The sequence below is a fragment of the Balaenoptera physalus genome, assembly GCF_965194825.1.
Source record: "Balaenoptera physalus genome assembly, chromosome: 7".
In the NCBI taxonomy this organism is placed as follows: Eukaryota; Metazoa; Chordata; class Mammalia; order Artiodactyla; family Balaenopteridae; genus Balaenoptera; species Balaenoptera physalus.
Genome location: NC_138886.1, coordinates 86,690,132 through 86,705,770, shown reverse-complemented (window position 1 = coordinate 86,705,770; position 15,639 = coordinate 86,690,132). Strand labels below are relative to the sequence as shown.

Genomic DNA, 15,639 nt, shown 5'->3' with positions numbered 1-15,639 from the left:
AAGACCCGGGGAGCGCGGAAGGGAGAGGAGGCCCCAGGCCGGGTGATTCTCACGCAGCGAGGGCTGCCTGGGAACCGTCTGTCCCTCAGAGTTGCCCATGGGCTGAAAGGGAGGGAGAGAAGGAAAGCTGAAGGAGGGGTGGGTCCCGGTCCCTGAGACAGAGAAATGAATCTAAACTGCTCCCTCAGATGAGAAGAGCAGCCAGAGGTAGAGATGCACAGCCAGAGGAGGAAGTCGAGGGCAGCCACACAGGGGTGATGATGGAGAAACTACGGGTACGCCCGGTCAGAGGGACGCGGCAGGCAAGCTAGCTCACGCGTATGGCCGCACCCAAACAGCAGAGCTCGAGGCCCGATGGCAGCATTGACCTGCTGCCGGGTGACGCCGCCCAGATTATACGCCACGCTTTGCAAGACCTCATTTAACACTCAGTTCAGGGTCAACCAGAATGTCCACCTACAGCACCACGGTCACCAGAGGCAGGGGCCTGAGGCACACATCACCATGCAGGCCTAAAAGGGTGGGAGACCATCATTTTCCTGACTTAGGGATAGTCCAACTCAGCAAGAGGATTACTTTTGTAAGTATATACAAATAAATCATCGTCATGATTGATACACTAAGTAACAAGCCTTACTGTTCTCCACAGACTCTCGGGAAGCAGTTATCTTAAGCACACCTGTGGTATTCCGGAAGTCTCCAGCCAGTCTCGGAAGATGTTTTCAACAGACAACTCAAGCCTTTAAAAATAAAACAACAACAACAAAAAGTAAAGGACTGAAAAAGTTACAGAGCGCTTATTACACAGAATGGTTCTAACTATTCGGGCACATCACCGCATCCATCTTCCAGAGAAATCGGGAGAAAGAGCAATGCTGTCGCAGGTTACAGTGAGGAGGCGGACCCGGTCAAGTTCAGTACAGCTCCTTTCCAGTCAAAGAGAGTGCACACGATGAAATCTAAGCATCAAAGGCACACCACAATAGGTGCTTTTAATGTCTTGAGAGGAACTTCTTGGTTGGGAGTGCCCATTCAGGGAGGATAGGGCATGTTCATGGGACACAGCAGGCATGACTGCTTCCTGGAAAGAGGTGGAGTAAAGTGAAATCTGAACACTATAGCACTTAGTGCACCAAAATGAAATTCCAACTTTATAGTGAGCGTGGGCTACAGCAAGCAAAAATGAGACAAATCATTATTGGAGCCCTGAGAGGCTCACAGCCATGGAGCACACATGGCTTCTGCTGCTTGTTTTCAAGCAGGCCTGCATTCTGCTTTATTTGAAATATTATGATTGCTTGTTACGTCTGATCCAAAGGAAGCTGAAATCTTTTGGTTTCATGCCCTGCTGATTTAAATACTCCTTAAATGTACTAAGTATCCAATATTTTTAGGGTCAACAGACTGTCTTCCTGAAGTTTAAGCAATTCCTCCCTGGCTTCTAGATAATTCCTGCTCATGCCTGGTGTCTCCAACCACAGAGGCCTTGCTGGAGCCTCTCCCAGGCTCTGTGTGTCATACCCTCCATGCTCCCTGTCCTCTGTGGCACAGCATCCATCGCAGTTTGTGACTGCAATTTATTTGGTTACTTGACTTTTAACTGTCTCCTCACTGGATCAAAGCTCTCTGAGACCAGGGTCCAAGTCTGTTTTACTCACTTCTCTAAACCCAGCACTTAAAACGGTTCTTGGCATAAGAGAGGATCCCCATAGATATTTTTTATTTGCGTGAATGAAAACACATCTCATTGTTGACTCAATAAAAATTATTCCTTTTTAAGTTAATAATCACCTTTCCCAGTAGGATATTCCCAAGTTGTTAAGCTCAGTATTTTTTTTAAATTTTATATATTATATACTATATTACATATATGTAATATTCCCTCCTCCCTCCCTTTGGAATTGTAAAGAAGTTGTGGAAAGATACAACGCTGTCTGCATTAGTTAAGGTGCTGAAGGCCAAGCGCTCCCCTCACACCTGTGCTGGTTGGGCTGTGGGCTAGACCACAGAGAGAAGGGAGGGAGGGAAGGAGGGGGGTGGGCTTGGGGAATACGGGGCTGACTGATACTGTCCCTTCCTTTTCTTCTCCACTGAGAAGCAAGTCACCTGTGTGCCTCTGTCTTCCCTGCCCAGGGCAAAAGCAAAGATTGCCGAAGGAGGCAACTGTTGCTATTTCAAAACAGAAAATACAAAGAGGGAAAGAAACTGGTTCAGATTCATTTTCAAGATGATGCCCATCTGTGGGACGACCAGGCAGGGAAGAGGCCAGAAGTGAATAAGGGGAAGGTGACCACCTCCCTAGGCTGTGTGTCCAGTTCCCAGGTCAGTGGAATTACTGGCTGTGCCTCTATGAAAGGCCAGGTGCCACCATCCCTGGGCTTTTCCCCACTATTTCTTGTCATCTAACACCACCACTCAGTGCAGATGGCCAAGTCCCCTCTGTAGGCTGTGAGAGTGTGGAAGTGTGTGAGTGTGCTCACGTGCGTGCATGCGTGCATGCCCTCAGATGTCTGTGTGTGAGTGTGTGTGCACACGCACGTGGACCAGGGGTGGGGGCGACTAGAAGAGAGGAGGCATCTCTCAGAGCACCTTAAATCAAGATCATTATTCTTTCTTGGGCTTGATTTATTTGCTTGGCTGTAGAAAGAGATGCTGGAAATGCCCTCAACTGGCATGACTGATCTGCTAGGAGGAGGAAAGTGGGGCAGAAGGGCCACTTAGAGAAGTGCCCAAGGAGACTTCAGGTTGTTTTATTTTCTGGTGACATTTGTGAGGCTGGAAGGTAAGACAAATCTTGTAATTTCCATTGAAGACAGTGCTCAGTGGAAGGCCTGTTCTTGTTTGGGACGAATGTAAACCGTCCGCACCTTGCCTGGCACCCAGGTGGGCAGTTCATTTGGTGGGGTAGAGTTGCTGCCCCGGGGCTTGAGCAGCTGTAGAGGCCCTGCTGGCACTCTAAGTTGTTTGCCCTGATTTAGAAGCAAGGGTCTATTTTCTTCCCTGTCCTTCCTTCATCGGTGCTTCTATCTAAGCAGCTCATTCATCTGCTTCCTTTACAGCCAAAGAGAGACCCTCCTGTGTCCAGAGCCCTGGGGCCAAAAGCTCCTGTCACCCATCCTTCAGGTGATACCCGGGAAGGCAGCAGCAAGTGTCTGACTCGGAACTGAGCTTCATTGTGCTGTGGATTCTAGGAAAATGGGCATTCTTAAACCTGCCACAACTTAAGACGGAGAATTTAGAAAGGATTTAGAAAAAAGCAGTAGTGATGATCAAAGGGGTAAACACATTGGACCCACAGGGGAGGTCAAGGGAGCTGGGATTAAATATCCCGAAGAAGAGAAGTCTGGGGAGTGACTTCAGAGCCATTTTCAAGTGATTTTACAAAAGATGGTGAACAGCTGTTGTGCATGCCCATGGAGGAGTGAGTAAGAGGACAGGGACATAAATTTCCTTCAGGGAATTTTAGCTTAAAGACACTTCTTTAGCGGTGGCATGGCAGGGGGATGGCATGGAGGAGGGCGGGGGCTGGGGAGTTGAGTCCCGGAATGTTACTAACTGAGGTTCAGATCTTCACCAGAGAAGACTGAGAACAGGCAAAAGCTTCTCTATGTGGCAAACATTCGGTGGATGCCTATCAGGCACGAGGTTCTGTACAAGACCAATATTATTATCCCCATCTTAGAGATGAGCAAATAAAGGTCCAAGAGACTAAGGGCCTTATGCAGGGCCTCCTAGATGGTGCTTGAAGAGCTGGGATTCAAACTTGTGTTGCCTGGCTGCAAAGCCACCCCTTTTCTTTCTGCGTTTAATTCAGGAAATTAATCCACAATACATTGGTTCATGATTTATGATGCAGACAAGCCTGCAGGAGGAGAAGGCCTGCGCTGGCTCTCACCAACGCTGACTTCTTGTTCACATCTCTCCTGCTGAAGCTAACCTGGCCGCTGCTGCGGTTGCCCTGTGTGTCTGTCCCTCAATTACAGTTCCAAAGAGATAGGGAGACTCTTGGGAGGGGCAGAAGCATGAGGACAGGAGAGTTCATTGTTTAGCTGCATCCAGGAGCAAAAGACACTCTGCTGTGAATGAAGAGAACCTGTGTTTCCAGATCACTTTCCCCTGGAAAGGTTCAAAACATCTTAAACCATTATCACTTCATTCCTCATAATATCCTCGTGAAGTGGGTGTCAAATGTTGTGTGGCTTTTTAGCAGATGGAGAAACTGCAGTATAAGAAGACTGGTCAAAGTCAGCCCAGGCTAAAGAAAAGGGCTAAAGAAAAGATCTCAGTTTCTAGACTCCCAGTATCAGCACAGACATCAAACTGCACTGATGCCTGTTTACAGATTCCTAACGTGGAATGAGATGTTAAACTATGAGAGGAAGATCAAAGCACTAACTCCATCTGCCAGAAACAATTTTTTAAGGTAGTATAAGTAGCCTTACCTCCCAAGGAAATTATGGGAGACTGTTTGAAAATGCTGAACTTTCAGGAAAGAAATGGGCTGTATGTTTTATGAAAAAAAAATGTACATAATTTTTGCTGTTTTGATCATAATTACTGAGATGACAGTACAGGTGAATTTTTAGTTCTGAACTTGGATATATAGCAGTGGTAAAGCTGAAAGCTGACTTTTTCAAATCAAGACACTCAGAGTCAAAGCCAACGGTGAATTTTTCCCCTCTGAGATCATGTGGCTTAAATAATCACAACAGACAAGCAGAAGCATTTCCACTTCGCTGGGATCCAGAACTTACAGGAAATTACTCTTCTGCATGTCTGATCACTATGGAAATTGATTTTATACAGATAGCTAAAAGTACACAGACCCACGACTGCACGCCCTCCATCTCTGTACTAGTGAGCGGTACTTCTGCCTCATTACTGAGACCTCCTGGGTATTTGGAACAGCAGGTTGTTTTACCCTCTGGCTGGAGAGTTCCCTTGCTGTACGCCTACGTCCTGAAAGGCAACTCTGAGTTTTAGGAGTGAGTCTCCAGACCCTGTGAGCTCTGAATGTGGTCACGTGTAGTTAATGCTGCAAGGGAGAGAATATGCTGGGCATCCTGCACGATGCTGGCTAGAAAAATAATCTGTGTTTCAGGCTGCGAAAGTGACCAGTTGCTCCTCTCTTCGTAATATTACAGTACATAGAAAGAGACCCAGGCGTGCGAGAAGACAGTATTGCCTGTGGTGTGTTGCTTCTTCAGTTGATTTCTGGGGGTGGGGTGACAAGGATGGGGAACTGACTATTAACCATATCTGCTGCTTGTGCCTATCAACTTGTCGCTGATCAGGAGAAAGGTCTTTATCACTCTTGGCTCTGTCTTCGGCCTCTTGGGATTCTAAAGATCACATTCTATCTGCACCTCTAAAGGAAAGCACAAGGCCCGGTAACGTTCCCAGGAACTGAGAGAAGACGGAAAGAATTTGGGAAGTGCAGTTCTAGATGGATGAAGGCTTTAGGAGCTTCCATGCTCAGGGTCTGAAACAGAAAATGCTCTTGTTCTGGAATGCAACTTACATTCTGTATGGGTTTTTAAATTTTAGTAATTTACGTTTTTAAGTTCCCTCCCTATGTGGGGATACAAATAGTGTACGCCCCAAAGCTTTGCACATGGTTACTTCTTTTCTTGATCAGAGCAAGTCATTTGTGCTTGGGTAGATAATGAAAACTGCTGAGGTAACAGTTACAAACGAGTACTCCCTAGCTTCGTGGGGGAGGAAAAGTACTGAATTAAAACAAACACGTGAATGTGCACACACAAACAACAATAACTGATGAGCAAAGAGAGAACCGGCAGCTGTTGATACCGCTGTAATATCAGGTGGGCAAGGCATGTTGGATAAGTTTCTCCTTAGGGTGCTGTTGTACCAGGGCAGACGGGCACCCAGGATTTGTTTGAATCTCCTTCTAAGCACTTCTAGCTTTTTCTTTCCTTGGTCTCATCAGCATTTAAACTGAAACCTCACACTGAAGATGTCTAAAACATGACTCCTCATCTCCGCTCTTCCACCTTCAAATACTCGCCCTTCCTTCCCTCTGCCCCATACTGATTCCTGAGACCAAACAACTACCAGCTGGATTGCCAGGGCTTCTACACTCAGCATGTAACCAAGTGGCCAAGAGAGAAAGGTCAGGTCATGCTGGACTCCTCTTTTCAGCTTTCACAACCAAGCAACCAAGTCTTAACTGTGGCACCTCCGGAATATTCCTGAGATCTGTTCATACTCTCAGAGCCCACTGCCACCATCCTACCCACTGCCACCATCCTACCCACGGCTCCAGCTCTGGATCTCTTGAGTGAACTGCTGTATCGGTCTCTGATTGGTCTCCTGACGTCTAGTTCTCCCCACCCCCATCTATCTTCCATGCTGCCTCCCCCGAGTATCTTTCCAACCTGCTGACGGCACTTCCCTACCTAAAACCTTCAGTAGTACCTCTGGCCTGAAGGCTCGAGGCTAGGACTGCTGAACTCTATCTCCGTGCACCCAGGACTCTGAAGCTCACCGGAGAACCTCCTACCCTGAGTCATGACATGTTTCATGTACATCTTTGTCTTCAGCAGTTGACCAGGAAATCCCTGAGGGCTAGGCATAGAATTGATTCCTTTCTGTTTCCTAGTGTCCAGCCTAAAGTCTGGTAAGGGAGGTGCTCAGTAGAGAATGCTAAAATTAATCGAAGCAAGGGAACAATGGAAACGCAGTATGACACAGACGTGCCAGCCCCAGGACCCTAACTGGCTGGTCTAAAGTGAAAAACTTTGTCCTGTTCAGAACAGCTCACGTGCTTAACAGATGTGCCTGAGGATCAGTTTGCAATGGAGCCAAAGGTTGGAAGCTCCAGGGGTAGGTGTGGGGCCTTTGGAGACCTGGATAAAATTGGTACAACATGCTGCACAGGCAAAAGGGTGAACAGTCTGCTTTAATAGCTGGATTAGATTCTGAGATTAGTTGGCAGGAAAGAAGATGTTTTAGTTTCAAAATATATTCTAGTATACTTGCTGAAATACATTCATTGTAGCAATGAAATCTCCTTAACTCTTCAGGAGAATTTTAAAAAGAAGCTTAAGCCTGCTAGCCAAAAAGTGATCCTAACTGGGCGAGGCACCCTCTCAAGGGTGAAGGTTGGTGGTCGGTGGCCACCATTCAACGGAGATGCTGCTCTGAACTTCCACAATCACAACAAAAGTCTCTTTGTGGGTCCACAAAAAATGTTCGCAATGATAAAATCCAGGTCCCCCAGAGCCAGAGGGCTTGGGGCCATCCAAATGAACTCCATAACCTTATTAGGAAGAGGATGAAAAGAAAGAAGACCTCCAAAACTAAAAATGCACTTTGTTGCTTCCACAAAAATTGCTGTATTTGTGTCCTGAGAAGTTCTTCTGAAAGAATGCAGAGTCGTCGTTCAGAAACAGACTTTGGTAACAGCCTAAGGAGGTAATATACAATTTCTATGCATTTTCTTTTTCCTTTCTCTGTATTAGTTCCTAAGGAAACTGCTCCATTCTGTTAGAGGACCTGAAAAGTTATTTCAGGGCAGGTACAAAAGAAAAGAAAAATTCTCACAGGTAAACTGTTGTTCTTGACCTTAGGAATAATGGCCACATCTGATGTGATTTTTACATGAAGAAAACCCATATGTTTACTTAAAAAAAAGAAGGATGGTAAATCTGAAACATTTCAGACATTCCAAAACAAGCCACCCTAACTGTTAGAACTTTAGTGCCCTCCATTCTTTTCCACAGCAGCTGAGGCCACGGAGTGTCCTTGGCTTGCCTCCTCTACCATTTTCAGGGCTCCTGACTCTGGGGCTCCCTCGCTGCGCGCGCTGGCTCCCAGAATCCACACTCCCAATATTTCTAGACCTAGTTGATCATCCCAGGACCCCTGCTGTCTGCGGAGGTCCCTCCTCTATTGAGAGAGGAAGATTAAACTTTCTAGGTTGCAACTTGCCAAACAATGGCAGAGTCATTTTTAACATTAAAAATAAAACTGGGCTCCAATAAAGATGTTTAAATAAATAAATAAATAAATAAATAAATAAATAAATAAATAAATAAATAAAAAAAACGGGGCCCTTAATTCCTAAATCGGTCCTCACCTTCTTTCTTCTGGGATGCTCTCCAACAGCATTTGAAGGAAATCCTGGAATAAGAAAAAAGCAAATCATTAAAGATGTCCATCAGTAAATAACCCTGCTCAGAATCATGCCAGAGACTGAGAGTTCCCAGCTGCTGACAGCTCACCTGCTAGGGAAGGTAGGCCGATACTGAATTATTAGGCCATATACTCAATTTATTAATTTACCAGGGCTTCAATCCAATCAGTTACAACCACAAACAAATTGAAAAAAGGAACGTTTGTTATTTTGTCCTAACCCAACAGTTGATTTCATTTCATGTTTAACTATTTTCAAAAGGCTGGCCAGAGCATAAAGCACTATCCCTCTCTACTTAACCATGCTCTACTCTTTGTGAGCTTTCCCTGGAGATCCTATTACACACTGAATAATCTCAGCTCTGGGAGGCTAGTAACTAACAGCTTTTTTGCATTGCTCTATGGACAATAAAGACGAAAATCAAGACAATTAATATCCCAGTGGAGGAACAAAGATGTCACAATTCCAGAAATAGTTCACGGGCCCTTGCCTCCATCTGCAGCCTCTTCTGGCGCCACTGTGCAAGTCCTCAATTGTTTGACATTTAAGATGTTTCAAGAATAGATTTTTTTTTTTAACCTAAAGGCATGACTTACACACAAACCCATTTTATCCTTTACTATGGAGAATTTCAAACGCATTCAAAAGTAGCAAAAAAGCGTAATTACCTTCACGTACCCATTATCCCACAGCCAATCTGCCCCATCCACTTACCTACCTCCTGTATTATTTAGAAGTTAATCGCAAACATTACATAATTTCACCAATCAATGTTGCAGTAAATATCTCTAAAAGATAAGGCATCTTTTAAAACATAACCACAATACCAGAAGACCTAAAAAATATTCACACATGAATGTTCAAAATCACATTTATATTTAATTTGCATCTTGTGTGTTGTGACCAATCTTTTTACCCCACCTAACTCTGGAATCTTGATTTGGTCTCAACTAGGTTTGTCAGATAAAATATAGGATGCTCAGTTAAATTGGGAGCATATTTACACTAAAAAGTTATTTGTTCTTTATCTGTTATGGGGGTTGTACATTTTTATTTGCTAAATGGGTAAGTCTAGTGTCAACCCTCCCTCATCTGAAGGTTTGATAAGATACATTTTGGATAAATACAGAACACGAAACAAACAAGAACAATGTTTAACTTTCTAGAGGCTTGATATTGAGCAATAAATAAGACCTATACATGAAGGTTTTCTTTCAATAAATTGAAAACAACCCTTCAAACTGGTCCTTTAAAGAGGGCACATGTGTAAGCCCAGATGACCAAATATGACACTGCTGAATGAGCATCCCTCCAGACTGAAACGCCCACCCCAACCAAGTCTGCAGATCCAGGGTCAGCACAGGGCTCTGATGAGATCCATTTAACTCAGAGCGTGAGGTGCCAGCAGCAGTGCAGACCGTCGTATTACAAACAGATGGAATTACACAGGAATAGAAATCTGCAAACAATTTGTATGACAAGGGTGTTCTTTTACTATCATGGCATTAAGCACAGCCATCACTACACTGGTGAAGCCAGTCATCACTTCCTACGTGTTTATGGGTGGCTAGGTCCATTTCTTCCAGGGGCAAAAATCTTCCTATTAAGAGCAGTAGTGAAAGATTTATTTCTTGCAACCTCTGTTCTTCTTCTAAGACTCTACTTGCCTATCGCTGCGTCACCCAAAATAAACAATACAAATACAACAAAACTAATATTAAAAACATGTATCAGTCCATGCACCCCAATGTTCATAGCAGCACTATTTACAATAGCCAAGATATGGAAGCGACCTAAGTGACCATCAACAGATGGATAAAGTATTACTCAGCCATAAAAAAGAATAAAATAATGCCATTTGCAGCAACATGGACGGACCTAGAGATTATCATACTAAGTGAAGTAAGTCATACAGAGACAAATATCATATGATATCACTTATATGTGGAATCTAAAAAAATAATACAAATGAACTTATTTACAAAACAGAAACAGACTCACAGACACAGAAAACAAACTTATGGTTACCAAAGGGAAAGGGGGGGAGTGATAAATTAGGAGTTTGGGATTAGCAGATACACACTACTATATTACACACTACTATATATAAAATAGATAAACAACAAGGTCCTACTATATGGCACAGGGAACTATATTCAATACCTTGTAGTAATTTATGATGGAAAAGGATCTGAAAAAGAATATCTGAATCGCTTTGCAGTACACACCAGAAACTAATACAACATTGTAAATAAACCATACTTCAATTAAAAAAAAAAAAAACATGTATCAGTCAAAATGGAAGGGGACAACCCCAAATAGAATAATGCACCTGCAGTGGGTATATTGAGAAAAAATACCAAAGGAAACAAAAGCAATATTTAGAATGCAAAGAAGTATTTCTGACTGAGGTTCTTAGAGTCATTATTTTTATTATTTTAATAATTATTTTGTAAAAGAAATTTGAATTAGAAATTAATTTTTCATAATCTATCATTAGATTACTTTGCAGATATTTCATTGGCTTAATGACAGAATTCTTGCTTCTTAAAAATCCAAGTACTGTAATTATGATTTCTTATAATTTTACTTCATTATCTCCTTATAGTCCATAACAACTTATCCCACATTTGTCCAGTAATTTATGCCCAATTATGTGGGGGGGAAATTACATTAACTCAATGACAAGGGGGAGAATTTAATTGCATGAGAAGCAGGAAATCCAGAGTTAACCTTAATTCTGCCCTTTTGCATTTTCCAATTACAATTGGATCTTTCTTTACAAAACTGCAGAGCGCAATGTTTCAGATTTTGTGTGAATACAAGAAAACTGCAGGAAGTCCCCAAGAAACCCTGCTTCATTTTTTAAGAAAGATAACTGTCCCTCTTCTTAGCAGGTGGCCATCTGCCTCCTCCTGTCTCAGAGCTGAGACCTGCAGGCCACACAGCAGCTAGCTGAAGGCTGCCAACCAATGCTGAGGATGATGGGTCTAAGGGATCACCCTGGGTCACAAAAAACCAATACCTCAAGCATCTCTAAGACACGATGCCTGTATTTCCACAGGCTGTGGGAATGTTTGTCTACAGTGCTAGACATTCTTCTCTGTGCTATGCTCCATCCAATCCAAGAAGACACTTGGTCTCATCCAGGCAGTCTTTGTATCATCAGTGGAATCAACTCAACTGGCCCTTGGTATTCCTTTCATAGACATAATCTTAACCACAAAATGCTAGTTTTCCTGGTTCTAGTCATAAATTGGCATGTACTCCTGGGGTGGATCCATCATAGAAGCCTTTCCCCATTCTCCACAACAGAATGTTATAAAAAGAAAGATGTCTCTCATGATTATTCCTTCCCTTACCACCTCTTTTCAGTTTTCATCTGTCTTCACTCTTCCCTTCAGCATGTTGGCACTTTTATAAAAACAACTTACAGATATCAATTGGACAAGGAGGGTTTTCTTTCAAGGCTGATTCTAGGATCACTGACAGGATCTAAGACACTGACTTGATCTAGGATCACTGACAAAAAGTCAGCTAGCAACAAATACTAGGGGTCCCAGTTTCTTACCACTAGAGTATGCCTGAAAAAAATTAAAGCCAAAGACAAAAGCAACAGCAACAACAACAAACCTGCTGTTTTGACAGTGGGTCGGGGTGAAATTTTATCTGGATCCCTGACAGTTGGTACAAGCCCACACTCTAGTTGAAAAACACATGCCTTGGGAATTTTTTTTTCATTTCTTATTCTCCTAATAATCTATATACTAATCAGGTCAGTCCCAGACAGCTTATTTTGATTATCACCTAACAACACTAAATTAAGCATTACAATTAAAAAAAAACTACACCGATTTCGGCACATGACTAATTTGGTAATTATTTTTTAGTCCTGGTGAAAGTATTCAACAAAAAGCAGGCGCATGTAGATTCTACTGGATAAACTGACACTGGTTTGTTAATTACACAGGATTAGGGATTTCTGTCAGACGTTTTATGAGTAATTACTATGGTCATAGGGAAGGGGGAGGTAGGAGAGGCAAAACAAATAATCAAAATGTTGAAATAAGGACAGTGTTGGCAGCATAAGAACTGAAAAGGAATGAAATGGTCAGGAATAAGTCATTGTTAAGCTCAAGAGAGCAATTTTAGTTGGGAGGTAGAAAGATGATAATTCTGAAATACTGGGCAGATGAGGTATTCGGAAAGGAAAGGATTCAAAAGTAAACTGGAAAAAGAAGAAACTGAGGAACTTCTGAGTAAAGAAAGTGAATCATGGTCTTCCTCATCAATAACTAACTAGCAATATAAACAAAAACACAATCCATTAAAAAAAGTTAGCAAAAACTTCACCAGTAGCATCCAAACAAGGAAAGAATACAGCTTGTGGCATAAACTTCAAAGAGACAACTAAAGAAGAAACATAAGATTCCAACACAGCCTCCATCCCTCCCTCTGTACCACCCCCTCCCTCATGCTTAGCAGGAGTGGTACTGGTGAATTGCCCAAACCCCACAAATTCTCACAAATACCCACACATTTGGAAAGAAACAGGAATATCTTTATTTTTCCTCTCTTTTTGACTGTGAAGGGACTGAAAAATGTTTGCTCAAGTGAGATGAGCAAAACCTGGGAAATAAACAACTGAGGATGACACTCTCATGAACTGTATAGGTTCTAGGGCTCCAGGCTGAATTGGAAGAACAATATGAATTGAGAGAGTACCTGCAATGGAAAAAAGTGGCACTCAAGTTAGGTGAAGAGAATCTCGGCTGGGGACCTTTAACAAAATTTCAAGAGTCAGTGGAGCCAAATTCTTACAACAATGGCTGTATACAGCTCCAGAGGAGCTCTTCCCCTCCACCTTCTCCATGCATAATATCCAAAGTTCAAACCGTAGCTCAGAGGGGAAGAAAAACATTCCCAAGACAAGTTGCAAAAGAAATCAAGGATAATGTTCCAATACATATGAGAATAAACAGAAGGTCAGGACAGTGCAACTCATGCTGAGAATGAGCCAGAAGAAAAGTATGGCAACTATGCAAACTAATACAACAAAAACCCACAAAAAGAGAGAGACAGAAACAAGAAGCATAGCATAAAAGACAAAGAATCCAGTCTTGAAGAAAACATAATCCAAGGCACAGAAGAAAATTCTCCACGAATGCTTTACACTAAAATATAAATTAAAAGAAAATAATAAGAGCATAAATTCAGTAAAATGAAAGCTCAGACAAGATGACAAAACAACTAAACGAGAGGAAGAGATTTCAAAGCAAAGGGAATAAATTAGGGACCAAAATAATCACTATACAAGCATTAATAAAACAGAAACATCAAGGAAAAGAATAGCTATTAAAGAAAAAAACAATAATAATTTTATAATAATAACATTAATAATAAAAAATAATATTGCTTGAGATAAACATATACTATAAAGAACAAAAAGACAAAAGCGACTAGAAAACAACAAGTACGGTGGACAAAGATGACATAACATACAGATAACCAGTAACCTTGAAATTCAGAATCCTGCAAGGGAAAAAAAAAAAATGAATGTGTTCAAAGATACAATTACGACAATTTTACTGAAAGAAGGAAGAATAGATTCTGAGTCTAAAAATGCACAGTGTTTTCCAGGAAAAAAACTGATGCAGACTCATGGTCACCAAGCCACTTTTGATTAAATTACTAAACATCAATGGTAAAGAATTCTTCTGTCATCTGCGTGGTATAAAGAGAAAAAAATAGACTGACTTTGAAAGTTTCAACAGCAGTATTTAATGCCAGAAGGCAGTTGAGCAATAGCCACAAAGTTCTGAGGAAATGAAAGCATGACCCAAGAATATTATACCCAGACAGTTTGTAATTCAAATACAAAGGCAACAGGCAAACATTCTCAAGCAACTTGAACATCAATTTGCTAACAAAATTTAGCCAAAGATGAGTTGAATCAAAATAAAGCATTCATGAATATAGAAGCGTGGTAAAATGACTGTTAGTGAATACTGAAATCCTCTGCATACAGAGCTAGGACTATGCAATGTGAAAATTATATTGTAGTAACAACACACACTATAAATGATATAAAGCTCTTAACTATGTAAAAATATTAATTAAGAACAATCTAGAATTGGGGGAAAAGTAGTTGAAGTACATAACTACTGGTTTCCTCATCTTTTACATAAGAGAAAAAACTGATGCTTTCTAAAAATAAGATATATATCTAAAGAGAAAAAAACTAGCAATTTCAATCTCTTAAAGATTTTCTGTAATTGAAGAATCTTTTAGGAAATGATCTCTCTTATATTTCTCTGAAGTTCAAGAAAGTCTTTTATATTCACTTTAGTTTCTTTTTCATGTGTTAAATCCAAGTAAAATGAAATTTAAAACATTTCATTAAAAAGCACATATAATATAATCATATTTTTAGAAAATTATTTCTAAATATGTCTTTGTATCTATACATGTGTGTACAATCATACACAAACACACATACATATGTACTATATACCCATATACACATAGATACGTGTATACATATCATATATAATATATAGAAAGAGAGAAAGAAACGGAGTGCAATTTCTAGAATGATGTTCACCTAATATTAATTATAGGTAATTATGGATGGTGAGATTTTGAATGATATTTTACATTCTTCTTTGTACTTTTCTGTACCGCTTATTACTTTTTTTTTTTTTAAACATCTTTATTGAAGTATAATTGCCTTACAATGGTGTGTTAGCTTCTGCTTTATAACCAAGTGAATCAGTTATACATATACAATATGTTCCCATATCTCTTCCCTCTTGCATCTCCCTTACTTTTTTTTATAATGAGTATGTGTCAGTCGAAAAAGCAATAATTTCCAAACTTGCTATGAGACTGGCAGAAGGACGACTGGATATTCACATGCAAAAGAATGAAGCTGAACCATCTACCTCACACTGTATACAAAAATTAACTCAAAATGGATAAGAGACCTAAATATAAGAGCTAAAATACAAAGCCCTTAGAACAAAACATAGGAGTAACTTTTAATTAGGCAAGAAGATATTTGCAAATCATTTATCTGATAAGGGACTTGAATCTAGAATATATAAAGTATTCTTACAACTCAATAAAAGACAACCCAAATAAAAAATCAGCAAAGGATCTCAATAGACGTTTCTCCAAAAAATATATACAAATGTCCAATAAGTCCATGAAAAAATCCTCAGCATAGTTACCAGAAAAATGCAAATTAAAACCACAATGAGATACCACTCACACTCACTATGATGGCTATTATCAAAAAAAATAAAACAACAAGTGTTGGTGAGGATGTGGAGAAATTGGAACCCTTGTGCATTGCTGGTGAGAATGTAAAATGGTGCAGCCCTTGTGGAAAACAATATGGCAGTTGCTCAAAAAATTGAATACCACATAATCTAGCAATTCCACTTCTAGGTATATATTCAAAAGAATTGAAAGCAGGG

General features: G+C 40.9%; 1 protein-coding gene across 7 annotated transcripts in view; it reads right to left on the bottom strand.

The window, feature by feature from the left end:
- The window catches only part of AOPEP (aminopeptidase O (putative)), a 379,363-nt gene that overhangs the window by 105,109 nt on the left and 258,615 nt on the right, over nt 1-15,639 (bottom strand). For 3 of the 7 annotated variants that reach the window (XM_082469688.1, XM_082469689.1, XM_082469690.1), the window contains exons 10-11: nt 8,102-8,145; nt 680-740 (exon numbers count right to left, since the gene is read on the bottom strand). In XM_082469688.1, coding sequence (XP_082325814.1) covers nt 680-740; nt 8,102-8,145 — 105 coding nt within the window. Of the gene's footprint in view, nt 1-679; nt 741-6,261; nt 7,430-8,101; nt 8,146-15,639 lie in introns of those variants that run through there. The other 4 variants (XM_082469684.1, XM_082469685.1, XM_082469686.1 and 1 more) reach the window with 3 other exon arrangements.